General features: G+C 39.4%; 2 protein-coding genes across 2 annotated transcripts in view; both read right to left on the bottom strand.

Moving 5' to 3' along the window:
* Positions 1-911: 911 nt before the first annotated feature.
* Positions 912-13,277, bottom strand: elac2 (elaC ribonuclease Z 2; the record flags this gene model as incomplete). The annotated part of the gene is given in 19 exon segments (XM_034201983.1): positions 912-982; positions 1,084-1,122; positions 1,447-1,585; positions 2,244-2,340; positions 2,472-2,593; positions 2,867-2,952; positions 5,711-5,849; positions 6,444-6,542; positions 6,627-6,739; positions 6,837-6,909; positions 7,502-7,560; positions 7,637-7,692; positions 9,578-9,697; positions 9,791-9,859; positions 9,942-9,999; positions 10,162-10,226; positions 10,846-10,916; positions 11,027-11,077; positions 12,772-13,277. Coding segments are annotated over 19 exon segments (1,865 nt in total), but the record flags the coding sequence as incomplete, so codon positions are not given.
* A 488-nt stretch (positions 13,278-13,765) lies between these two features.
* LOC117536895 (excitatory amino acid transporter 3-like) overlaps positions 13,766-27,898 on the bottom strand; it is a 31,439-nt gene continuing 17,306 nt past the window's right edge. Inside the window, 7 exon segments of the mRNA XM_034201984.1 lie at positions 13,766-14,178; positions 14,735-14,845; positions 15,658-15,792; positions 17,353-17,411; positions 17,413-17,548; positions 25,265-25,387; positions 26,126-26,233. Of these exon segments, the coding sequence (XP_034057875.1) occupies positions 14,097-14,178; positions 14,735-14,845; positions 15,658-15,792; positions 17,353-17,411; positions 17,413-17,548; positions 25,265-25,387; positions 26,126-26,233 (754 nt within the window). The 3' untranslated portion in view covers positions 13,766-14,096.

Below are 27,898 nucleotides of genomic sequence, written 5' to 3'. Positions count from 1 at the left end.
ACGTGTGTTGGGGAAAATAATTATTTAAAGTTATTTAATAATTGTCCACTAGCCCCCCCAATGTTTAGATAACAAAAATGTATTCTTTTAAGCTTTAACTGACATTTTTACAAATGAAAAATATACATGCAATACAAATGTATTGCACAATAGCTGTGCTTTATTTTAACTGAGCTATGCCTGTGGCAAGCTATTAACAGGCATTACACTGTGCCTTGTATTTTTATTTTTTAGTGTAGAGGAGCCTCACTTCAGAGCGTTTACCACGATCCATCTTTGGTGTTATGAAGTGACTGAGCTCGTGAACTGTCTACGGGAGGGCGGGGGGAGCCTCGCTGCGGGGCAACTGTGGACCTCTGTCGCCTGTCAGCGCAAGTTACATGATGCCGTTTAAAAAAATTAAGGGCGGTGCCGGCCGTCAGCTTACCGAGCCGTTCTGTGATTCTCCAGAACACACAGATGGCCAGTCTGCCCTTACCCTGTATTCCACCGGGTCACCGCGGCGCAGACAGACCCGGTGGAATACAGGGTCTACCGCGTTTAGGAACTGTTAAGCAGAACCGAAATTGTGGATTTTCTTATCGGTTCTCATCTGGAACCGAGTTTCGGTTCCCAACCCTACCCTCCAACGATGCTGTATACTAAGTTGTGGTGTTGAAAAACAAAACATTTAAAAATTTGAAGTTAATATTTCACTGTTTTAAAATTATGCTAATTGAAAATAAATGTTACGGTCATTCAGAGTTACGGTGCAACTTTGTACATTTTTCCAAAAATGGGAACTAAATGTTGCCGACACACACATCCATGGTCTCGAAACATAAAAGGTCAAGGTTATATTGTTTATATTGGAGTCAGTCCTGTGCACATACTTGATGTGGTGCAGGATCTCCTGGCCAGTAGTTGTGTACTGGTTGAGCCAGTACATGATCTGCAGCGGGGCCACCAGGAACACGGGGGTGAACGGCTTCCCCAGCGCTGTCTGAAGCACACAAACATCGTTTCAAGTTATTCTAAAAACATTAAATGACCAGAAGTAAACCATGTTTTAGGGATTAATTGGCTTTTGTTCCTTTACCATACCAGTGCTCTTTCCCTCTGATACAGCAACATTAGCAGCCCCTAAGAGGATAGAGATGATTGACTGATTTTATATATCATAATAGATATATATAAAATCCAAGGGATAAGATGTAGAAGTGCGAACACAGATTTCCAACTTGGTCACCGAGGTTATAAAAGACAGACCATCACTAAACACCGAAGCAAGTCAAGAGTCTGGAACGGGTCTGCTTTCTGATCAAAACTAAACATGCAGCGTTCAGGTTTTTATATGTACCTGGAACAAACAACAACAGGCGCAGGATCTGCCTGAACCTCTTGTCATTTTGACAGCGCTCAGTTTAAGATCATCCCTTCTGACATGTATTAATGCGCAGCTGTTACCGTGTGGTTGGTCGGCGTGCAGGTGTGAGATGAGACGGTGGAGATCTTTGGACAGAGCTTGGTCCACAGCGTCTCCGTATGTCTGCAGAGCTGCCCGAAGGTCCCCTCCCCACAGTCCAGCATCAGGGACTGACTCGGGCTACACAGAGAGAGACATGAGGACAGGGTTTGTTTTTAACTGCCATTGTGGAGTTACTCCAGCAACGGAAATTGTATCATTTTTGTATTCAAAAGCTTGAATAAAAAACAAATCAAAAATTCAATTACATTACATTGCGTCACCTTTAAGGCCTTATCCCTACCTACAGCACTATTTCTGCAACCATAGGCTTTTCGATCTGCTTTGGCCTCTTTATGTCTCAGATAATGGAGTGAGTGGAATAGTGTTGCATGTGGAAAGAGGAAACTAACTTGTTAGGTGTGTACAGTCAAAGTGTACGCCTTTCCTTTGTGAAAATGCCACTTTTTTACATGTTTGAAAAATCCACATATGCAGAACCATTATAATGAAAAACAGAAGCGACAAGCAGAAGCACTACTGAGTTTTGACTGCTGCTACTTTATAAGACTGAGGACTGAGACTCCGGCTGATCGGTGTGTGTTTGTGAGAAAGAGAGAAGGGAGGTTGTGGGAGAACTAATAATTTGAAGCGTGTTATAGCTTTAGTCAGGGCAAGTGAACGTTTGTGCCAAATTTAAATAAACCAGATGAAAGGTTGGACATAATGGGATGATTTCAAGGTGCAATCCAAGTTTCAAATATTAAAAGTACATTATTTTATAACCTGTGATCAATACCTGATATTCACTAAAGTGCCACTGACGTTTCTGATCTTCATCGGAAGAGCGGATCCTGTTCCCAAGAAAACCACCTCGAAGGATTTCTCTCTTTGCCCTGCAGATAGAAAAAGATACACGATTAAACTCTTTTTTTCCGCCAAGACCATCCACTTAAAAAGTAGGAAACAGTTTGTCAGGCTTTGAAGTAAGAAACATCCCTTCTGGGCTTTAGAGAGGAGAACTCACCAGAACGCTGAGCAGCAGCAGTGGAGCAAATCTCCCTGCACTTGTCCACTTCCTCCAGAAAGTTTGGGACCTCCGACGCCTCTTTCACAAACTCCTCCGTGTTGCAGGAGAGGAGGGCGTCTCTAACGAATGAGAAACAGAGTGAGGAGGAGGAGGAAGAAGAAGACACACACCACTGCCTGCAACAACACTGGCAGGGGATTCTTCCTGACCTTGATGCGCCTCTACAGAACTTGACAGAAACAGCGAGGAGAAAACACTGACACTTGTAAGACGAGGTGAAGAAGAAAGAAGAAGAGAGCGGCCGAGTGCAATGGTCCATTGCAGATTGTTTTCTGTGACAAGGCAGCAGAGTAATGTCGGCTAAATTGGGGGGGATTGAAGGACAGACTGACCTTTGCCACCCCATTACGGGTCTGAGCTGGAACTTGAGCAGACACTGGGCTCTGACGCTGGAGACGTGCAGCGCTGCCTCGGCCTCCTGGGGATGAGACCAAAGCTTTTCATGTTTCTTATAAACTACTTTTTATGGACCATACTTGAGTTATCTCTTTGTGAAGACTGCTTTCAAAGCCATAGGGAATATAGTTATCGAAAGCCACTGCAGTAAATCCTGTCCTGAAACTTTATATATATTTATTAGTATTTCGGCTATTTTGATAAATGCTGTTGCTAAGAACACTTAAAATATTTAGTTTGCCTAAATAGGTTGTTCATTGTTTACAATCTTTTTTGATGATGTGCAGAAAACTATTCAGTTGATACATTTAAAAAAAAGTGCATTAATGCAAATTAAGTGAAGAGCTATTGAAGCAGACAGAGACGATAACCTCCTAAATGAATGTTTATTTAACTGCAGCAATTTTGTGACATTTAGTATTATTAATAATATGAGCAAAATAAATAACACTCCTCTCTGAATATTGCCATCAGCCATTGAAAAACCCATTTCCATAACAAAACTGAGATAAAAGAAATTAAATATTGACAAAGGTCAAAACCTAAAATATGATACTATTTATTTTCAAATGAGAGCAGATTTTGCTGAAGTAAAAATATCATCATCATAATTTTTGGGTCATTTTATATAAATAATTTTCACCGTGACTTAAATGTATTATAGCTGCAATCAAGCATTCCTTTAATTATCAAATAACATCACTCCCTTTTACCAATTGACAAAAACTCATATGTAGACAAAGCTACATCTATTTCAAATAACATACCTAAACCGAGAGGGAGAGATGGCTCCAATCGGTTAAGTTGAGTTCAACACGTTTTTAAATAATTGTAGTTCCTCAAATTGCGCTTTACAGACAGTTCAGCAGAACACTAAAAAGGGATACATCTTACTCTACCAATTATTTTCCAATCAATGTCTTGAAAAAATGGCAGAAAATAATAAAATGCAGAAGTTATATCTCACACAGGCTCCGCCCTCTACTGGGCTCTATGGGTACTACTCTCATTAATGACACGCGAGCGTTCACACATTGAAGTTGTATAAACGTAGCCGGCCAATCAGGGCGAGCCTACCTGAATGCGCGCGCAGGCACACAGTATATAACGCAGCCACGCCTCCTGACTGTCATCCTTTTCTCTTCAGCGAGCAGGACAACACCTGACAGAGAAAAGTAAAACATTTCAAAGAAGAAGACTCATGGAGTCGCCATGTCTAGAGACCCGGGCCTGTCCTTCTTGGCCTGGCTTAATAGCGGGCGCCGATCTCCACCACCTCTGCTTCGAGTGTTTGGGGGACCAGGATATGGCCGAGGCGGTGCCATTCACGTTCGCCATTCCAGCGGGGCGGATGGCTCTGTTTGCCGGGGAGGAGGATGACGAGTACTTCTCGTTGTCGGGCACTTCCGGGTCCGGCGTCCATGGAAGTCCACCGCCCAGGTCTGTCCGCCAGGACTTCCCCCTGGTGATTAGCCTTGCAGTGTGCGAGCTGACCGCTATGGTTGTGCACCCAAGTTGCCTTTTGATTCGGGGTGACCGTAGTGGGGAGACACTCAGACCGAACCCTTCCTTTGTTCCCAAGAACCTAAGGAGTTCGTTCAGGTTGAGGGCTATACAGTTAGACGGCTTTAGTCTTCCACCCCATATTGGGGACAGGGAGGCTAAATTGCACCTCCTCTGCCTGGTGCGTGCGCTGTCATGTTATGTAGGGCGCACGGCTTCCATTAGGCGCACTGAACAGCTGTTTGTGTGCTTTGGTGATGGTGTGGCCGGTAAAGCTCTGCCCAAGAAACGTCTGACAGGACAGCATTTCACATGCCTATGGACAGGCGGGGAGAGCCTTCCCCACTGTGGTCCATGCACACTCTACACGTGGTATGGCTGTATCAACAGCCTTTTTGATTGGCGTGAGTGTGGAGGACATATGCATGGTGGCGTCTTGGTCTACGCCAGGCCCCTTCATAAGGTTTTATCTTTTGGACATGTCTGGCTCCTTTTCATCGTCTGTGCTTGCTGGGGCAACACAGGACTGGTGAGGGAGGGGGGCTGTAGGTCAGTAGGTATCTGACCCCTTCCCCCTAGACATAATGCACTTATGTTTTCCCATGCTCCTTAGGGACCCGGGAAACATGGTGCGCAGTAAACCCCATGGTGGGGAGAGCCTTCCCCACTATCGTCCATGCACACTCTATGGACCTGGGAAACGTAGTGTGCAGTGTTAGTCACTTGCGCTGGCACCTGTAGGGTGGAGCTATGAGCTTATTCAGACCAATTAGGCTCTGCTCGCTGAAGAGGGTGTAGGATGACAGTCAGGAGGCGTGGCCGGCTTATATACTGTGTGTCTGCGCACGCATTCAGGTAGGCTCGCCCTGATTGGCCAGCTACGTTTATACAACTTCAGTGTGTGAACGCTCGCGTACCATTGATGAGAGTAATAATAATAATAATGCATTTTATTTATATAGCGCTTTTCACAACTCAAAGACGCTTAAGTAGTACCCATAGAGTCCAGTAGAGGGCTCCGCCTGTGCTTATATAACTAGAGTTACAATACGTAACCCCCGTTATTAGACTCCATGGAGACATTTCCAAATATTTTTTTTTTTATCCTTTATGGTTTGTATATTCTTATTTTTTTGTCCAATACTAAATTACCTATAAAAAGGTATAAAACACAGAAAATAAGTTAATGCAAATATTAGAGAAGCTGGAAACAGTGAATCTTGATAAATGCCCACTAATTTCTGCGTAATAAAACGATGCGTATTGTTTTGTGTTACCTTTGTTTTGAAAGTCTTGAGCTCTGGAAAGATCTCCGGGTGGATCATGTTCAGCTGGGCTTGGATTTTGACACTTCTAACGTTGTGGACCGTGCAATTGTGTTCATTAAGGATCAGATGTTCAGTGGTGGAGGGGAATCTGCAGAAACACAGGAAACTGTTAAAGGGGGGGGGGGGTACTTTTAAAACTAATAGATATCTCCATGAACTTCCCTAATTAATGACTTACATTCAGACACTTTTCTTTGTACAACAATATTTTTAAAATATTATTTTAAATACTAAAATCAAGCTCAAACAGAAATGTGAACATTGGATAAAGTCAGGTTCAACATTCTAGTTAAATTTGCAAATTTGCTGACATATTAGAGTTAAACTATTAAGAGTTTAGACTGCCTTCAAAGATATGATTTGTGAAATTCCTACAATTTGCAAGACCCTCAAGGTAAATGGAGTTATATATCTTCAAGAAATGTCCCCAGTTCATAACCTGTAATACAATAATACGAGTTTAATATGCTAATTGTGCAAACGTTTAATGAATTTAGTAGAAATCTACAAACACATAGTTTAGATATTCAACTAGTCTGAAATAAAAACATGTCATGGAAGCAGAAACGGTCAAAATGTAAAAGTGCACCATAATGGGTTTTTATTATCTCGCCTTAACTGAATGTTAAAAAAAAGCACAACAGCTTAATAGAGTCTGGCTTTATAGTGCGGCATCACAAACCTCTCCATCCACTTCCTGTATTGATCTGTTTTCAAAACACATTCTGGAGTCATGTGGACGACCATCACTGCAGAGTCCTCTGTCCCTCCTGTCTGGTATCTAGAGACAATATTTAAATACTTTTATTTCACATAAAGAAAGGAGCATTACTGAGTTTTCAAAATAAATATGACTGATTATAACCTTCTCATCTGCTGATTGGAGCAAACCGCCTCGATGAAGTCCTCAGACGGACACTCGATGATAATAAAGGTCGGTCCTGGGTCAGCAGGAGTGCAGACCTGCTCCGGCTGGATCTAAAGACAACAGAGAGGAATAAGTGACCCGAAATAGTTTATAGATACAGGATAAAACATTGTATTTCATATCAGACAGAGCATCTGTATACAGCACCTCTTTGCCTTCGTACATGACGCTTTTTCCGCACTTCAAAGACGCTATGAGAGGACCAATCACTGATGTGCCACTGTGGGGAAAAAAGGTTTCATAATAGTTATTTAAAAACTTTGTGAAATACAGAATTATTGTACAGGATTTTAAATGATATAACTTTGTTTCTGTTTTACAAGATCAGAAATTAAATATGTGAGTTTTGTATAGGTAACTGGGCAATTTCTGACATTTCATGCATCAAACAGTTAATTGATTAATGTAAAAAAAAGTCAGCAGATGAATACGACATTTATAATTTGTAGTCATGAATGGATTAATCAAAAATGGTGGCTATACAAATATTTAGTGCTATGGTAAATAATAATAATATTAAGTATTGTTCAGTTTGACAATTTCAAAATCATAAAACAAAAATAAGTGTGTCATGATTAAATTCTAAACAGCTGTTAACAAGTGTGTTGTTGTTATTATTATTAATATTAGTGTTTAAATGAAGTAAGATCTGATTGCTATCCACTGGGTTCAAGCTGTTTGTATTTATAGCTTTTGTTAATATTGAAATAAATCAAATCAGTGAAAATGCACCCATATGTTTGCATAGTACCCTTATTAACAGATCAATCATCTGTTCTGTTGACTTTGTATTTTTTTTAAAGTCCACTCACACAGGCAAACCCAGCTCCCTGGCTTGAGCGACTAAGAAGTTTCCTTTCTTTGGGTGAAGCTGTGGATGGAAAGGAGAATGTCAGATACAATGTTCCCTGCTGTGAACTTCACACATCATTTCTGAAGTTTCCTACCTTGCAGACGTAGCAAACAACCAAAGACTTGTCTCTAGTGGCTTTTCGTCTTTCACCTACAAGACATTAGAAGAAACAAAAGTCACACATCACTGATATCACTGAAATATCAGTTCATTCCAGCTGAATTCAGCTTATTTATTCCCACCCTGCATTGCATTGTGGGACAACAGCGTCATCCAATTAATGATTTGAGACTTCCTATTATACTAGGGCTGCAACATCAACTCATCGATTATCAAAGATGTTGGCAATGAGTTTTCGTTATCCATTGGTGGGCTTTATGTTATGACTCATGTCTTCTATGATAGCACCTTGCTCACATCATGAATTACAGGAAATGACGATGCCTCATTTCCAGCATTTGAAACATTGATTAACAAAACAACAAAGCAAAGTGCAGAGGCTAACGTTTATTTTAAATGTCAAGTTGTTTAGAAGTAGTACAATAAGACAATAATGTAATAATTGTTGGTTGCAGCCCTTTACTAGCCCGATATCAGACCAAATAAAATCGACACTCTGCATCTCTCTCTCGCTCACAGACATGCAGCGCTGTGCAGTGTGCACACAGCTCTGCCGGTAATGAATATTATATTTTGTGAGGAAACTTTTCCACCAATAATTCTAAAAAGTATTCCAAAATGTATTCACTTCAGGTTTACGAAAGTAACTGTAATCAGATTACTCGTTTTTCAAATGTAACGCCAGCTGAATTCAGTTAGCCTACTTGATTTTTGTATTCTGATTACGTAACGCCGTTACATGTATTCCGTTACAACCCAACCCTGCTTCTAGGCTACTGTCCCGCAGCTCCTGCCTCTCTGTTGGACTCTGTCGCAGCGGGGCTACTGCTGTGGTGCGGACCGCATTAACCAGACTCTTCACAACGAAGGATCAATTGTTGTTCAAGGCAGGGAAGGTTTCGCAGTATGCAGTCTACTGACCCGCAGCTGCTGCCTCTCTGTTGGACTCCGGTACTGCACCTTACTCACGAGACGTTGTAAAAAAAAAAATGGGTGGGAGGCGAACGCAGTAACCACTCCGCCAACGCCACAGTCACCCCCGTCGTGCGGGCCGGATGAGAATGTCTGGCGGGCCGGATGTGGCCCGCGGGCCGCCAGTTGGTGATCACTGTTCTACAGGAACAAGTCCTGTTTCTCGCTTGAGGCCAGGAAAAGGCTAGTCACTGTGACCTTTTTACCTGTGCTGGACTATGGTGATCTGATTTATATGAATGCACCTGCCAATTGCCTGGTCAAGTTAGATGCTGCGTATCACAGCGCACTAAGATTTGTGACAAACTGTAAAGCATTAACCCATCACTGTACCCTGTATGCAAGGGCTGGTTTGCTTTCACTAACTGTACGGAGGCTCAGTCACTGGTACATTTTTATATATAAAGCCATGTTAGGGAAACTTCCATCTTATATCTGCTCCCTGATCTCACGGAAAATTGTAAGTGGCTACAGCCTGAGATCGAATGCTGTGGTTTTATTAAATGTGCCAACTGCTAGGACTGTCTTAGGGAAGACAGCTTTTAGATGCGCAGCTCCTCTGTCTTGGAATAGTCTGCAAATTAAATGGAAACTGAACAATCTGGTGCCACTAAATGTTTTTAAAGCTCGGTTGGATGCTACTCAATCGGAAGCTATTGGTACCTGTTTATGTGGATAATTATGTAAATGATGCTGTATGATGTCCTTTTGTTGTTCTATTTATGTTTTTATGTTTCATGTGGAACTACTTCAGCAGGTCTCCCTTGAAAAAGAGATCAATGGGATTTATCTGTATAAATAAAGGTTTGAAATGAAATGAGGTATCAGCCTCAGCTGTATTTGTGTTCACTGCTAATAGGCTAACATAATCGTTAAACAATATACCTGCAAAACATCCATACTTTAGCATGCTAATGTTAGCGTTTTAGTCTCCTGGCCTCACCTGGACTATCTCCACGGCTATTGCTGTAGGAGTCGTCTCTCCTGGGGGAGGGAGGGCTGTGGGACGGGCTGCTCCTCCCCGATTTGGGGGAGAGCGATCTGTCGTCACCCTTCAACTGCGCTGCAGAGTGAAGACAGGAACGGGTTAGCAGCAAACCCAAAAGCACTTCAGAGGAAGTGTGAGTGAACATCAAAAGGATCAGGAAGGACTCACCAAATATTGGCACTTGATAAACGGTCATCGTTTCATCCGTGTACATCTCTTCGGTGTACGGTCGCACAGCTAGGAGTGTATGATACCGTTAACATCAAACAGGACTCACATGATAATAAATAACGCTAATAAGTTTGGAAATGTAACATACACAGCTTGATGTCCTCCAGTGGTCCAGAAAACGACTTGATGGCTTTCACATAGTTCTCCTGTGACGGAAAAAGGCAGCGAAGAAGATGCATGATTATTTATCAAAATGTGTGAATTAGTATGGTTACAATTTGGATATTGAGGTATTTGGTCATACATTTTTTGATATATGATTTATTCATATTTCTCAGCCCTACATACTGCAGGGTTGAGTTTCTCACCAGCTGTGGAGGTCCAGAGAGAACACACTCTGGCACACCTGTGTCCTTTAGAGTCAATATCATCCCTGCAGCGGAAAGAAAAACATTGAATTAAAATGTTCAGTCTCTGATGTGTCTTCATCACTCAAAACAGGAATAGGAAATCCTTTACACTATAGAGGTGCAACTGTAAACAATAATTGTTTTGATAAAGGGTTCAAAGTTTAACTCGCTGCAAATATAACACGTTTTTTTCCAATATTGAATGTCCCTGCTTTCCTCGGTTCCATAATGTATTGTAACTGGGATGCACACTTTTCAATATTTTCTGACACATTTAATAGACCACACGATTACTCAAGAAAATCTTTTTTCAATGTCATAATGCACATGCAAGACATAATATCTGAATAAATTAAAATGTAAGATTAAAGTGATTAAAATAAGCATTCAATTAGAGGTATTAATTTGCTTGCATTAATTGAAACCGCAAAATACTTTTTTAAAGAATATTACTATAAAAAGGTCAAACTTTTGCAATTGTGTGTTGCTCTTCAAGTTGCTTATCCACACATCAAGCAGTACAAACATAATCATTCATTATGAATGTTTGGTGTAAAGTAAGTGTAGAGTAAAGTAACATGCAAGATGGATGAAAAAAAAAAGTCACTCTAAAGCTCTGTAAGGCTTAGGGCTGGTACTGACCTGATAACCCCCCCACATTCTCCCAGCTCATCCTGGTGAGGAAGATGTTGTCCAGTCGAGCAGCTTTCAGTCTGTCAGAGGAAAACACAACAATATTTACTATGTTTGACCTCACCCATCAGACTTACTTAGATAAACAACATCTGTTTAACCTATGGAAAGTATAAAATGTGTTACTTACTTGTGTTCCTGCATCAGTCTCTGTGTTCCTTCTCCACAGTTGAACAGGTATCTGCAGTAGAGAGAGCGTGTTATGCATCTTTATATCACTCTGGCAGAGCTTCTAATATTAATTGATTGCTGTTATCAAGGTTATCTATCAGAGTAGTATTCCATCAGGGAATCGGTGTATGGATATATCTATATTTATCTGCAATATTTCTTTTTTTACATGTAAAGCACTCTAAACTACACCACTCCTTTGCTCCCTCCACTGGCTGCCAGTGGATGCAAGAATCCGCTTCAAGACACAGGTGCTGGCCTACAGAGCTGTGAAGGGAACAGCTTCTTTCTACATCCAGGCCTTGGTTAAACCATGTACTCTAGCACATGCACTATGCTTGCCGTCAGCCAATCGGCTTGCTACTCCATCACTGCGAGTGGGACCCAGGTACCCCTCAAAATCATGCCTGTTTGCTATCCTGGCTCCTAAATGGTGGAATGAGCTCCCCATTGACATCAGGACAGCAGAAACTCTGCATATATTCCGTCGCAAACTGAAACACATCTATTTCGACTGTACCTTAGCAATTAAATTATTTCTGGGAAAAAAGGTCTTGTAACTAATTCACCAGCAATTAATATGATATGATCTTGCTTGAAGTGAATATATCTTCACTTTCCTTGTTGTTCGGAGTTTGATTCTTCATGGTTTTTTGACTTATTGTAAGTCGCTTTGAACTAAAGCGTCAATTAATGTAATGTAATGTCATTTTGCATGATGTGGTCCTATACATCATGTTACATTTTGTTTTACTAAATCTTTTATCCGAAGATACTATACGTTCACTCACTTTTAGATTAAGAATTCAGAACAGCAAGAATGCTGCAGGTGCATTAGCTTCAAATAACCCAAACCTTTTTAGGTACAACAACTTTTTGCATTATTTTGTTAGGTTTTGACAGACAAGGTGCAGTAATACAAATACATTTACATACAATCTTCTATTGCTGAATAATTTCTGCTGCTTACAAATATTACTATATTATTTATTAATGTTTCAATACTGTTGACAATTTGTGTGTTTACTGTCAGCACCTTAATATACCCTTTACCACTTTGTACCTCAGATCATTACAGTGGTGTAAAGTAACTAAGTAGATTTACTTAGGTACAATTCTGAGGTACTTGTACTTTATATATATAAAGTATATTTCAATCGTTTGCTCCTTTATACTTCTACCCCAGTACAATTCAGAGGTACATTGTATACTTTTACTCCATTACATGTATTTAATACCTTTAGTTACTTTGCAGATTTGGATGAATGATGTGAAATATAATCAAGTCTTAAATCAGACTTTAGTTCCACCTGGAGTACATTCACAAGCTGCAGTATGCAAAGTCATTAAAACTAGCTGCCCCTTTAACAGCTTTGATAACACTATAATGATAAATCATTATACTCAAACCATATCATATTATTCTGTAATGGCCCAATCTGCATAATGAGTACTTTTACTTTCGGTACTTTAAGTATATTTTGATGCTAATACTTGTGTACTTTTATTTTAGTAACATGGTGAATGCAGGACTTTAACTTGTAACAGAGTATTTCTACACTCTGGTATTTCTACTCTAGTACTTCTCCCACCTCTGTACCACTTTGTAATTACAGATATGTGTTACTGTTTTAGGATGCTTACACAGCCCTGGTTTCAAAATAACATCATGGCTAACTGTTGACATGTTAGTGTGTACAGTACCTGTTGTAATCGGAGAACACATACAGGGAGGCAGCGTTGTCTCTGCTCCCAGCCCCGACCACCTGCAGGTACACGATGGCCGGTCCGTGAACGTCCTCCCGTTTGCCCCGGCTCTCTTTGGTCTTCACCCGGCGCAGAGGCTCCTTATGCTTGACTTTCTTCGGTCCCAGCAGCTGCGTCGTCTCCAGGGTGTTACTATAATTCGTAGCCATTGTGCGGAATAACTGGAAGAAAGTCCGGTGGAGAGTAAACTCACAGCGAGTGACAGCCGCAGACAGAGCTTTGCCTTTAATAAACACAAGTGTAAAGGTCCTGAGCTTCAAATGGACCGTATTCATTATAAATACGCCACGGTCATTAAAAAAAACAACACCGATTAATGACTTATTTCCTCACGCTTTTCTTAAAACATTATTTACCTAAAAGCAACTAGATGGGTGCAAATTCAGCAGTGCTTTAGAGGTTGGTTGACACATGTGACATTTTCTTCCGGCATCTAGTGATGACGTTCACGAGTCTTGTCGCCCATTGGTGTGTAGAATTATTTAGACGGTTTGTTGACCAATCACAGGGGCGTTTAAATAGAGGGAGGCGGGGATAGAACTACATGGATGGAGCAACTCCTTTTGGAGAGGGGTTTTAATCATATAGCAATGTATTTATTTATTTATTTATACATTTATGTATTTATTTCACGCATATTAGACTGCATGACATCCAGATAATCAAAAATAATAGGACATTTGAAAGGAAAGATCAGGAAGCCTCAAGCTTAAACAATGGAGATACCTTCTGATTAAAAAGTAAAACATAAATACACAGCAACGTTTTCTTACATTAACAGGAATGTTACAAGTTCATTTGATATATATTATATATACATATATATTTATGGTTTATTTGCATATTCATTTACAATTAAATCCATACATATACTTCCAATTAGTTTAAAATTCATTTTATTCACATATATTATATCAATAACAACATGCTGAATCCATATAAAATCACTTACCACATGTTACATAAGTTCAATAAAAAAATACTTTTACATCTAATACCACATGGTAGTTAAGGATGTATTAGTATTAGAACTTTTATTAAATGCAAATTCACTACACCTATTAGATCAAATCAGACCAATATCTTCATATAACATGAGCTATTAAAGACATTACTTTGACAAAAATCAACTACTACGACTAATACTTTATCAAAATACAAAATATGCTTCACCAAATAAAAAAACACAAACAAAATTTCAGAGAGATATCACAACTTGTTATCATTGGATCATCCCTGTTCCTGCTGCTGAACTCTTGGAGTTATTCTATTTCCGACAGGGCGTACTGGGATTCCACGGAGCTCAGGTGATCCTCGGCAGCCGCTTCAGCCGTCCTGTTCAGACTAAACACAACACAGCCATTAGTGATACAAACACACTTCAGAGTTCATGTTCAGTTTAGCTCCTTGTACAGTATTTATTCACGTATTTATTTATTTATTGAAGGGCTGACCTTGTTTGAACATTCAATCTGAAATATCCAGAGCAGAGATCAAGGGCCAGCTGCTCAGTGTTTCATGTTGTCCTTTTTTTAATAGATACTTGCATTTTATACCTTAATTTTTTCAAAGCTCTGGTTTTTTCTCTTATCTTTTTGTAGTTTTATTTATTTATTTTTTCAACCTTTTAATTGTATTATTCTTGTGAGATTCTGTTATTTTATTTTCACACCTATTTCTGTATATTATGTGAGAATAAGCACATTTAAGTCAAAATGTTGTTTTTATTATTTTGATTGTATCTTTTACAGTACTTAGTACAGCTTTACGTAAAAAGAGTAGTGTTGGGAAAGCTCCATCATGTAAAAACAAAATGCTTTTTTTTTTAAATACTCTTTAATAAAAAACACATTTGTGATAAAAAAGGGAATGGCAAAAACACAGCATGTAAAATGATCACCTCTCCTCATGCGCGCGGTCCATAACTGCCAGTTCCTTTTCAGACAGGTGGTGAATCATCGCCAAGCCAACGCAGTCTCCCAAAACATTGACGACGGTGTTGAGGCGGTCTCTGAAAGACATGAATCACAGTAAACCAGGGGTGTCAAACTCAAGGCCCGGGGGCCAAATCCGGCCCGCGACTTAATTTTATGTGGCCCGCAAGAGCTTGCAAAGATTATAATACGTTTATTATACGGTTACATGCCACTTTTCAGAAGCACGTTGCCCATAAACTACATGTCCCACAATGCATCTCGTTTTGTGACATGGCACTGAAGAGACTTGCAATTATCTGCTTTCAGACGTAGTTAATTATGAAGTTATTACCCTATCCGATAATAATCCAATTCAGAGGCAATAATGTAATATAATACATTATTTTATATATATATATTATATATTTATATATGTATATTTATATAGTTACAACCGGCCCTTTGAGTGCAACCATAATGCTAATGTGGCCCGCGATGAAATTGAGTTTGACACCCCTGCAGTAAACTATGAAAGCAGAACCATACTATAATACTGTTTGATGTATTACCTCGTACTTATACAATTGACTATTAGAAGCAGAAAAACACAGCTGCAGTAATCCATGTCTGACTTTAATTAGAGATGGGGGAAGGACTCAGAGTTAATGTTACTCCAGGTGTAACTAAAGTGTTGAATATAATTCAAATCCTGAATCAAAATGTGCAAAGTAACTAAAGGTAAAAAAAGACATGCTGTGGAGTAAAAGCACACGATTTACCTCTGAATTATATTGGGATAGAAGTGCAAAATAGCAAAAAATGTAAATACTCCAAATACACTATTGTGGGTGGGATGATGTGTAGTGCAGCTCGTTGGAGAATAAAGTATGACTCATGATAAACTTACAGCAGCCATTCCACCACCATCAGCATGGAGGCTTCCCTCACCGGCAGGCCCACGGCGGACAGCACGAAGAGGGTGGTCACCGCTCCTTCGGCGGGGATCCCTGCCGCTCCGAGGCTGGACACGGCCGACATCACTCTGCAGGGCAAACACACACACAGAGATTTAAAGGGTTTATGACATGCTGTTGGGAAAATACTGAATGTACTCTTTCAATATCAGAGTAGCACATGATAACAAAGGCCCTACGTAGCTGTGTACATGACAGGATGTGAAGAGCATCAGGACTGTTTTAGGCATAATAGCTATGTGATTAACATGATGATTCAGCCTCTATGGAGATAGACATATGACAAGCATGATCATTTCTGACGTGAGTATTAGCTAATCTAATACTAAACATTGTATACTGCTTTGAACCGGTATTCCTCCATCTTGTGACTGATACACCCTCTCAAGCATGTGAAGGGCACTGTTCTGGGAACTATTTCTACCAAATGCTCTTAATGTGATGACTACTTCCATTCTTACAAGGATAATAAATACATGTATCCTGATATTGAAGCTCAAGCCGGTGACATGTGATATTTTTCTAACACATTCGCACACAGATTAGTAGGGTTTTTGATGATAAAAAAATGAAAACAGGAATCTTATCCCTTTCTCTGTTACCAACTTCCTGGTTTGTTTAAGGAGGCAGACCGTTTCCAAAATTGTAAGAGTGTGTTGAAGACTTTCCTTTTTCAATAAAGCCTATAGTTAGAGCTGGTTCGAGATACCCTTTGTTTGTCCTACTACATTTTATGGTATTTTATTTTATTATCTTTATTGTATTTGTACTGCCTTTTGATGTATTTTATCTCGTTTTATTTGAATTTATTTTATTTGTGTTTCACGTTCTATCATGTATTTTATAATTTTCTTGTAATTTTAATAATATTTTACACCGTCATCTATGTTTGTTAATCTGTAAAGCACACTGAGACAAACGTGTTTTGTGATATTGGGCTAAATAAATAAACTTTGATTTGATTTGAAACTTTATGTCCCAGGCTCCTGCAACAATTCAACACACATAAGCTTAAGACATAAAAGGAAATAAAGAAATAAGATATTGCAAGGAGCATGATGGTGCAATAAATAAGTAAACTATACAGTACAATTGTAATATATATATAAACATGTGGTGGACTCTGGAAGATGGGAAGATTTCTGCAGAAACAGTAACATGAATGAGTGTTTTTTATCCCCCAGTTCCCCATAAATATAAATATTCTATTGTTCATAGTGTGAACGTTTGCACATTGGTTGGACAGTTTTGCATATTTCTACAAAAAAGTGCCACTTATAAAAGCTCTGTCATATAAATTAAATATATTGTAAATATTTTTATTGTATTTTATTTTTTTCATGCAGCTCTTTCATTTTAATTCAAATATATTGCATATATTTTATTTTCGCATGTTTTTATTCCAACCTTATTCTATTCAATATTTATTTTTATAAATGTTTTTCTTTCTATATTTGTATTATCTCTTTCTATGTTTAGGTTTTGCAACAATACCCTAAACTAGTTGCGTGGACGTATAAACATCAATAACCAGATTCCAATTGTGACAAAAGGTTCTTCTGCAGTCATTGTTCTGTAAAGTTTGAAAATACTTAATCTAGAGAGAGATTCAATAACTGCCACCCTACGCAAGGGTGATAAGCTGGCTGACGTCCAGATGGATGTCGTTCAGCTGGGCGATGAAAACGGGCCGCGATCACCTCGTAAAGGGCGCTTCCATCCATGTTCACGTTGGTCCCAATGGGCAGCATGAAGCGCGCGATCCTGTAGTCCATTTTGATTTTCTCCACACAGCATCGCAGAGTGAGTGGCAGCGTGGCGGAGCTGGAAGACACAACACACACTTTTCAGTTCATAAAAGAGGTGGAAAGTACATTACTAAGGTGCCATGGCATGGCCATTTCTACCGATCATAATTCCATTGTTGAGGTCTACTAGAATGGATTTACATTGTTCAATGTTCCAAAATCACATTGGTTTCTCATACAGCATCTATATGTATTCACTCTCTGTCCTAAACAGCTTGTTGGAGCTCCTGCCCCCCTATGAGCCCACTGTGCTCTGATTGGTCAGCACGCTCACTCTGTTCTAATGAGTCCACCACATGGATGTATAATAAGAACCACCACCGTTACAGCGGAACATCAGTGATTATGTGTTACAATCAACAAGTCCTCCAACTCATACGACCAAATAGGTCGATTGTTCAGCAGCTTATTACGAACTATAGTCACGTTTTTAAAGTTTAGCACCTCTAGTGGTCGTGAAAGAAACAACAATTTGCGGCAATTGCAAACGCTCCGGAGGGTCGTATATTCACAAATAACCCTCTCTGGAAAATCCTAAATTGTAGAATAGTTTGGCCATTAAAATGTTTTTTTATGTATGTAACACTGACTCTGAACCCCCTTGTGGCCCCCCTAAAAATGAAAAGTTTATGATTAAACAATTTATTGGCTGACGGAATAGGCGGACACCCGTACAGTAGAGATTTAACTGTTCATTGACTTTATTTATAAATATATATATAAATATGATATGGTGTTAGTGCAAAACATTTACTATAACTTAAGCTAAGTTAACAGTAGGCCTAATGCGTTTTATTTTGAGTAATTGAATGTTAAATTGTAACGAAGTTGCTGAAACAAATACTGTCATTGGAATGATTCTGTTACTGAAACTAAAAACTGTGAATATAAGTATCTGCAGGGTTCTTACACCTTTTCCAAAGTCAAATTCAAGCACTTTTCAAGCATTTTCAAGGTGCATTTTCAAGCTTTTCAAGCATCTTACAGCTGTTGTAAATTACATATTTATATGCACATACTTATACTCAAATTATTATTTCCCTACCTCACATTAAATCAGATGTTCTTTAAACAACCAAATGTGTGTTTCATAATCGCATTCTACATGAGGACGAAAAATTAAAGAAAAGAAAACTAAGTTTAATATTTCAAAATGAGTGTCCCATTTGAACGTAGACTTGACCTCCCATATAACCTGGCTGAGCCAATATAAAACAATCAGCCAAATAACTTTTCAATACATTATTGATGACTATTTTTGAGGTACTTTTAGGTTGGCAGTAAACATAAGTCAGAGGTAAATGGTGTACTTTTACTCCACTACATGTATTTAATACCTTTAGTTACTTTACAGATGTGGATGAATGATGTGAAATATAGTCAAGTGTTGAATCAGACTTTAGTTCCACCTGGAGTAAATCCACCAGCTACCCTGCAGTATACAAAGTCATTCAAACTAGCTGCACCTTTACCAGCTTTGAGAACACTTTCATGATCAATCATTATAAAACATATCATATATAGTATTCTGAAATGGACCAATCTGCACAATGACTACTTTTACTGTCGCTACTTTCACTATATTTTGATGATAACACTTTTCTACTTTTACTTGAGGAACATTTTGAATTCAGGACTTTTACTGTAACAGAGTATTCCTACACTCTGGTACTTCTACTTTTACTCAAGTACAAGATCTGAGTACTTCTACTTTTACTCAAGTACAACATCTGAGTACTTCTACTTTTACTCAAGTACAACATCTGAGTACTTCTACTTTCACTACATTACATTACATGTTACTTGTTAGACGCTTTTATCCAAAGCGAAGTACATACTCAATACTGTGGGCAATTCCCACAGTACTTCTACTTTTACTCAAGTACAATATCTGAGTACTTATTCCACCTCTGGTAGCGTATTAGCCTGAATTGTAGCCACAAAATCACGCAGAGCTGCATAAAAATAGACTCACAAAGGTAACTAATATTTACAAATGTGTACAATGATTTGTAGGTAATGTTGACTACTCAAGACATCTGATTTATACATCTTCAAAGGAAGACTGTGTTCATTCTACAATTACATGGGATTAAAGCAAAATGTAGTTTTACTTGTATAATACTTCAAGATTTTATATAAAATCCTGTTTCAAAAAGTATCAACCATTGCGACGCGGTCAAATCCTCAGTTTATAATTTATAACAACATACTAACAAGCTAAGGTCTAATTACGCAACCAAGTCTCACCGCATTTCGTGTTATTGTCACGAAATAAATGTAATCTATTGATTCGTGTTCACCAACACGTTTTTCCCCTTTTTTTTCCTGTGTCAAACAGAACGATTTTAAAAGCAATGTATTTCTATTGGTAGTATGTTTCGTGCCTGCGTCTTTTTATCAGGTTGGGTCTTGGAAGACCGGAAGCTGTGGGGTTCATAAAAACATTTTCTTACTCAATATCAAGCCACGATTATTGTTTTTATTTTAAATCGTATAATGTCTGGCTTTTTTTGCCGTCTGTGAGGAAAATAAATGGGGCTCAGAATACTGAAATCTGTATATATTTGTTTCCTTCTAATTTGTTATTATTTGTGACCCGCTCTATCGAAATCAGTCAAAAGTCGCAATGGCTCAAAAATAAACGTGTATTTGTGTAAAATAACTAGTTTTTCAGGATTCGGGTGTTTTTAAATAAACAAAGTCTTGGCTTTCAGAATATGAAACTGTTTTTGCCAAATCTCATGATAAATACATTTTTGAAGCTTGTAAAGGGAAAAAGAGGCACCTCTCAATTCGTACCCTGCTCTTCGGCAGCGCCGCTTCCCCTCCCTCCGCTGAAATTATTAAGTAATGGCGTATAGTAATCATAGATAACTTTTGTTTGTTTTTGTTTTCATCTGTTTTCAAATAAACAAAGTATTGGCTTTCAGAATATTAAACTTGTTTCGGCAAATTCAGATGATAAATACAACTTTGAAGCTTGTAACGGCATAATTACAAGCGGAGAATGGAGTAATTTAACGTCACAGCAGGCATAACAATAGCCGGTGTTTCTTGTGAGTGTTTCCCCGGTACACAAACACAATACACACAAACACTCGCGAGCTTCCCCCAGACCAGTAATACAAACAAAAATGTGTCTTCGGGTCAATGTGACTGATTTCGATAGAACAAGTCACATTTGGTTTAGGCACGAAACATACTACCAGTAGAAACACATTGCTTTTAAAATCGCTCTGTGTCTAATCAATAGATTATATTTCGTGACTATAACACGAAATGCCGTGAAACTGGGTTGAATTACAACAGTGAGTGCTTCATCCTCTGAACACCACAGGATGGCGACTGTAACGCACATAACATAGGTGCGCTCCTCTGAAATGATTGTCCCCTGCAATTATTATTATCCCTCATCGAGTTCGCTATTCAGCTTGCTAACGTTAGCTTAACCCTTCTCTTGCGTTTCGGGTCAAAAGTGACCGAATGACTTTTATTTTAATCATAAATATTGTGTTTTTCATCCAATTGCCTCAATACCATATATTATCCTCCACACTAGGCCTCTGAACATATACACTTGATGATCACCACTTGCATTGAATTTTGAGTGATTTATTCAACAGTGAAACACCCTTGATGTTTTCGGTAAGATTTGACCGCCATAGAAAATGAATGGGTATGAGTGTATTATGTTCATCCTGCAGATGGAAAACGTCTATATATACACACACACACACACACGTTACGGGAACTTCTCCCTTTCTCGCGCTGTATAATACAATCAATGTATTCTCACAGGTGCGAGCTCTGTGCCCCTCGAGAAACACAAACCTCTCACTTTCTCGCACTAAATGCGCCTCCCTTACTGGCTCTCAAGCAGTTATATTTGTGCCTTGCTCACATTTGACTCATTGACACAATGAGCAGGCGACCGATTAGACGATTTTCTGTACGAGGGGCTCTGGACACATTTTTGAACCAGATGAAGAGGAGATTGAACCAGATGAAGAGGAGATAGAGGAAGATGTCTCAGAAATGGAAGACAACAGCGATCCAGACGATGAGCCTACAACAGACCAGGAAGAGGCACCTGAGGGAGAGGCCCCTGACTGAGGGAGAGGCCCCTGACTGAGGGAGAGGCCCCTGACTGAGGGAGAGGCCCCTGACTGAGGGAGAGGCGGCTGACTGAGGGAGAGGAGCCTGAGGTGACATTCCACAATTTTGCATTGCCAACTATGTGCGTGAACACACACACACACACACACACACACACACACACACACACACACACACACACACACACACACACACACACACACACACACACACACACACACACACACACACACACACACGTTCTGTTATGGTATATTTCTCTTTCAATAAATGTTCATTGAAGAAAACAGTATCAGTGTCTTATTTTATATTCATCACAGTGAATGCTGAACTTGATAGGCCCACCGGTGGGTCCGGACCATGATATGAAACACTGGCTTGCTTGTATCAAATCAATACATCCCATACATCATTGGAACGGGAAGAATCTCAGCTACAACACTAACTAAATCATTTCCATCTCCAGTAAACACAGCCTACATGGCAAGCATTTTTATAATATACAGTAATGTAAAATAAGCACTATCTTTGAACTTACTGCCAAAAATAATATGAAATTCACCCCTGGTGTCTGTCATCCCTTGATTCTACTTGATTTGACTGTTCAAATGAGATGTCAACCATCAAAATTGGATAAGGGGTTCCAGAGATATCACTGTGCAAAACACACCGGTCAATTTTGACCGAAAATAGCATGGGGGGTATGCCCTAACGCAAGAGAAGGGACAAACGTAACATGCACCGGTCCGTTAGCCTAATCTAAAATGCTCTACGGTGTACTTTTCATGTGGCTTGTCAGCGCAGACTCTCCCATCGTTATTTTTTTTTGCACACTTTGCAGGAGGCTACTCGTGGGCTTGATCCTCGTCTTAGCCATGGCTTGTCTTCTGCTGGCCAACGCTCGTTGAAACTGCAACCTCCTGGTATACTACTGTCATCTATCACTCTCATCAGAATGCCCAGGTCACACGTAACAAAAACCCTTGCCGGTCACGCGCATAGCGCGGGAAGGCCGGAGCGGAGCTGTTTTATGTAAAAGCAAAGCAATTAAGCTCGCTCCGACTTTTTTCTTTTTCTTTTAATCTAAAACGCGAAGTAAAGCATGTACAATTTCAAGCACTTTATCCCAAATTCAAGCACCATTCCCAAAATTCAAAAACTTTTCAAACCTTGAAAACACCTCGTACAATTTCAAGCATTTTCCAGGATTTCCAGCACCCGTACGAACCCTGTATCTGAAATAAATATGTGTACTGAAACAAATACCAATAACTGTATTGCATTGGTTTTTTATCCGCAATTACTTCATACTGTCTTTGCCTTTTTCGTCCTGCATTTATTGTGCCCCCATCAGAAAATAACTGGCCCCAGCCTGGCCCCCCGAGTCAAATTGGTCTAGAACCGCCACTGCCTTTTTATATCCTGCTTTTTTACACATACTCTTTCCAGTACAGGTTAGCTCTGAGTGTTAGCGATGCTTACTAATGTAAACAAAGACCATATTATGTCCAAAACACGTCGGGCATTGTTTCTGATAGCAACGTTTCTGATAGGGCCGTGGCCGTAAAGCCAGCCCACATTTCTGATATGTAGATGAAGATAAACCTTTATTAAGATATTACGTCATATCGGCAGCAAATCTGTACCCCCATTTTTAGAGATTTGGGTACGGAGGAAAAGAGAGAAGGTTTTGTTTTCTGACACTTTGTGAGTTCCCCGACACACAGGGGACACATATGGTATGTATAAAAGACATCAAAAAGTGCATTTTGCATGATAGGAGACCTTTAAAGGGAGGGAATGCTCATGACACACATTTTTAAATAATTATCATCCGATAAAACAGACCAGTCTCTGCCAGTCTTTTTTTTTTTTTTTTATCCGATGACGTTATCAGTGATTTTAAACTGATTAATTACCGAAATAACATCAACCCTGTGGTTGGCGCCATTTTGACGAGTCACATGACTTATTTTACCGGAAGTGACGTGAACTATGCGTTTGGTGTCGAGGACAAATTGACGTATGTGCTTTGTTCATGTTGTTTACTTGAGTTACTCTCTCAATTCTATAGAAATATGCCTCATTGTATCGCGAAACATTGCCACAATTCGGATAGGAACAATCCACGGAATGCTCGGTTCCATCTATTGCCAACGGGTAAGCGTAGGAAGTACGTTCGGAGGCAGTGGCTAGCGAAATGTGCTCGGCCCGAACCGAAAGATCCACAGGCGCATGTATGCAGCGAACATTTCAAGTTTCCGGACGACTACTCTGAGAGTATGATGAAACATAAAATGGGATTTATTAATCAACCATTACTTAATGGGGATGCAGTGCACTGCCAATGCCAGCCAGTGTAAGCACCTTACGCAGCAGACTTTACTTATTGTTTACTACATAAGGAAGCAGGAATTGCAGGACCCAGAGCGCACGGAGCACAGAGCTGACAGCAGATAACGGAATTGCAGTTTTATTGCTTATAGATTATCAGAACATTTCAAAGGGGACACAGTCACATTGGATATTAACCTATGGATTAACTACATCATCGTTTTTATCGTTGTAATGCCATTGAAGACCAGTTTAGACCAGACAAAGACCAAGGTAAGCCATGTTAGCCTAGCGCATGTTAGTACCTAGCGCCACTTGTTTTGATGTACGTTTTTGTTGATAACGTCGCAAGTTTGTATCTTTCAGTGTTGAGGTGAGCACCGTTAGATTCTGTGTCTTTATGATCATAAACGATGTGTTGGATGTGCAGCTAGGATAAGTAATAAGGGAGCTAGGAGTGATTTTCGGTGCAGTAATAGGTTAGCATTTTTCGCTCGGGGCTAATTCAGAGACTCACTATTAGCATTGTGTGTTTTTTTTTAAGAAAAAAATCAGTTAAATTAGTTTTTTTCCCGTTATATGGATATCAAATATTCATAGTTTATTAAATATTAAGGTTCCTTAGACGTTGTTTCCTGCAAATGACGCGATTTCGGCCCCGGAACCGGGTCCGTGGGGCCTAAGAGGATAACAGAGTATGTTTTTTTTTTTTTTTTTACAGTTGTATTTGGATGGAATGAATACCTATAGTGATAATTCAAAGTAAGTCCGCCTGGACTTTATTTTTCTAAACTTCTTCCTCGGCTGACGAGTCCGAACTCAAATACTCCGCCATGTTTTCGTGGTGTGTTTACAAAGTGAACGCATAGATGACGTCACGACCTAGTTTTTCGGATCATGTGACTACTGAAAATGGCCAAAATGGCAGCTGCCTGACGGAATATACAGGTTTTGATAAAAAAGAGCTATAAAATCATTATTTACTGGGGAATATCGCTGATTTCTTCAGGGTATGGTTTAAACATAATGTTTCACTAAATACTGAAGTTTTGATTAACTATCTAATGACTGGAGCCTTCCTTTAAACTACCTTGATAGTTTTGTGCTTTTATAGTTTACTTACATTTCAATTTTTGGACTATTTATTGTAATATATTTTTTTATTGTAATGAGTACTTATTCCACCACAGCATGGAATTACAATCCTCTTTTGCAGCTTTGAAAATAAATGCTAAAATAATGACTGGTGAGGATCACAGAGGTATGAATGTCCTGTTACCTGGAGGAGATGAGCAACGCGGTCAGTAAGGCTGTTGAAACCCCGCGGTAGACCTGAAAGGGGTTCCGCCTCACAGCCAGGAAATAAATCGTCGGCAGGACAATGAAGGCCTGGAGGACGAGGCTGAAACACACAAGTGCACAATGTGCACATTGAACACAAACACCATGTCACCATGTACGGGGATCGACGATAACCCTGACATTTCAAAAAGGAAAGATTGATATCATGTTAAGAAAGCACACGTGATAATAACATTGATATCATGCTAATACAAACATATCATCCAATAAAAATCCAATATTGATATAATGTTGATAAAAGACACATGACGATAACATATAAAAAAATACAATATTATTATCATGTTTATAATAGTCACATGATAACAACAGGTTAAGAAATTACAATATTGTTAAAATGGTAATGAAACACTAATACAATTGATAACATTGTAGTAAAACACACTTGATAATAACATGTAAAACGATACAGTGCCTCTTAAATCCTTGGCCACACAAAATCATGGTTAAAGATGCTCTAGTTTATTAGTAATTGTTTGCCAAAAAAGAGACAAAAAGCACACTAAACTGTTTTTTTAATATAGACTGACTATGTTGTAATTTATTGTCTTACATTATTTTGCACATTGCTTATTTTGTGAGTAACACTTGTTTTTTATTTAGTTTTCTAATGTTTATTTAGTGGGGTAACTTCAATTGATGAGAATGAAGAATAGGCAAAGATAACCCATAATCCTTCTGCTTGTGCCTTTTCAGTCATTATTTACACTGGCACTGTTTATTCTGTTGCATGTGTTGACTGACTACAAAGATTATTGAAAAAAGAATATATATATACCCAATAAGAACTATAACCATGAACATTCCCAGTTTGCGGGTGGTTTCCCAGTCACGAGCCTCGACAACATTGCTCGCAATCATAAAGAGCACTCCAAATGGCAGGTACCTGGAGGAAATACAAGAAATACAATTAAAAGAGCGGAATACTTCAATACATTGTGTCTTGTGTATTTTATTCGGGTAGAGGGAAGAAAAACTTTGAGATTTTGGGCTATTTTGTTTCAATACTAGGGGTGTAACGGTATCCGTATTCGTCCCGTACCGTCACGGTTCGGCACATGCACAAAACACAACAAAACGAACACAATATATGAAGAAGAAAAGTTAGTAGCTATGGCGAGTCCACACAACACTCAGGAGCTAGAAGACCCACCTGCTTCTTTTAAATCAGGTGTGTGGGAACATTTCGGGTTCCCTGTGGACTACAACAATGATGGGGTGTGAGTTGTGGATCGGACGAGGACGGTGTGTCGGCGTTGTTCGACAGCGGTGCGGTATGCTAGTGGTAACACGTCAAACATGCTCAATCACATCCGAGTCAGTCTTAGTCCCCAGCGAGAGGATTTTCTCGACGGCAGGTGACATAGTTACCGCCAACAGATCTGCCCTCACTACTGACAACGTAGACAAACTCATCTTTTTGAAGAAAAACTTGAAAATAGAGTAAAGCTTGAGTACCTTTATTTAGGCATAATGGCCTCACACACTCACAAGTTAATTACACATGTTAGACATTGCTCCTAAAGGTACAGATTATATTTTGTTATATATTTATCATTGTATTTATTTTATATTTTGACATCAGGGGGGTATACTACGAAGCAGGATTTTCGCTTAGCCGGCTAAATTCAGGGGAAACTCCGGCTTTCCGGTCCTACGAAGCTGGTTCTCTTTTTAGCAGGCGAGATCTCCATGGTAACTTGTGCTTAGCGGCTAACCTGGTCGGGACCAGGTTAGGTTGCAGGCTAAGAGCTCAACTCAGTGAAAGCACTGCCTGCTGACCAATCAGAGCTCAGTGTGCGGAGTTTAAGGGATCAAGTCATATTACAGGAGAAAGGAAATACAGAAAAGCTGCTGTCGCAGGAAAGACGGCCGGCAAAAATCACCGACTGTGTGAACATGAACATTAATAGAATATCACCTCCCATCTTCAGAGCAATCTGACTATTATAACATTAGCGTTAACAAAGCTTACTTAAATATCTGCCACAACATAAGTAACCGGATCAGAGTAACATTAAGTACAGTCCGCGGCATATCACTTCATAATGTATCATATATTTCCTTATCTGAGTCAGCTGAGCCGTATCTGGCCTTGCAACACTCACAGTGTCACATACTGTATGCAGAAGTATTATTTTAAGCAACACATTAAGTTGACGAAACACTCGAGACAAATGTAATTAAAGTTAGATCGTGTTTTAGACGGAGCAGTGATATCATAAACCTGTTAATGTACGCATTCAAACACTTTTTCTTTTGCCAGCTGTATTCACCTTGCAGGTGCAGCTATGTGGCTTTGATCCTGGATAAAGTGTTTAAGTCATGGATGTTTAAAGTTTAACTTCTTCATTTTTGACTAGTATTAAAGTTCACTTTTCATTCAGGAAGTATGACGCTGCGCTGTCAGTGCGCTTCTCCATGTCTGTGATTGGTCGAATGCTCCAAATACCACCCCTTTCATGTGAACGCGCACCTAACTAGATAGGACACGGCTGGCTTGAGCGATCCACTTGATAACCAGCGTCGTAGTACAGTTTAGCGAGAGCGC

The sequence above is a fragment of the Gymnodraco acuticeps genome, unplaced genomic scaffold, assembly GCF_902827175.1.
Source record: "Gymnodraco acuticeps unplaced genomic scaffold, fGymAcu1.1, whole genome shotgun sequence".
Lineage (NCBI taxonomy): Eukaryota > Metazoa > Chordata > Actinopteri > Perciformes > Bathydraconidae > Gymnodraco > Gymnodraco acuticeps.
Note: the sequence above shows the minus strand (reverse complement) of the source record. Positions and strands in the feature narration are given on the sequence as shown.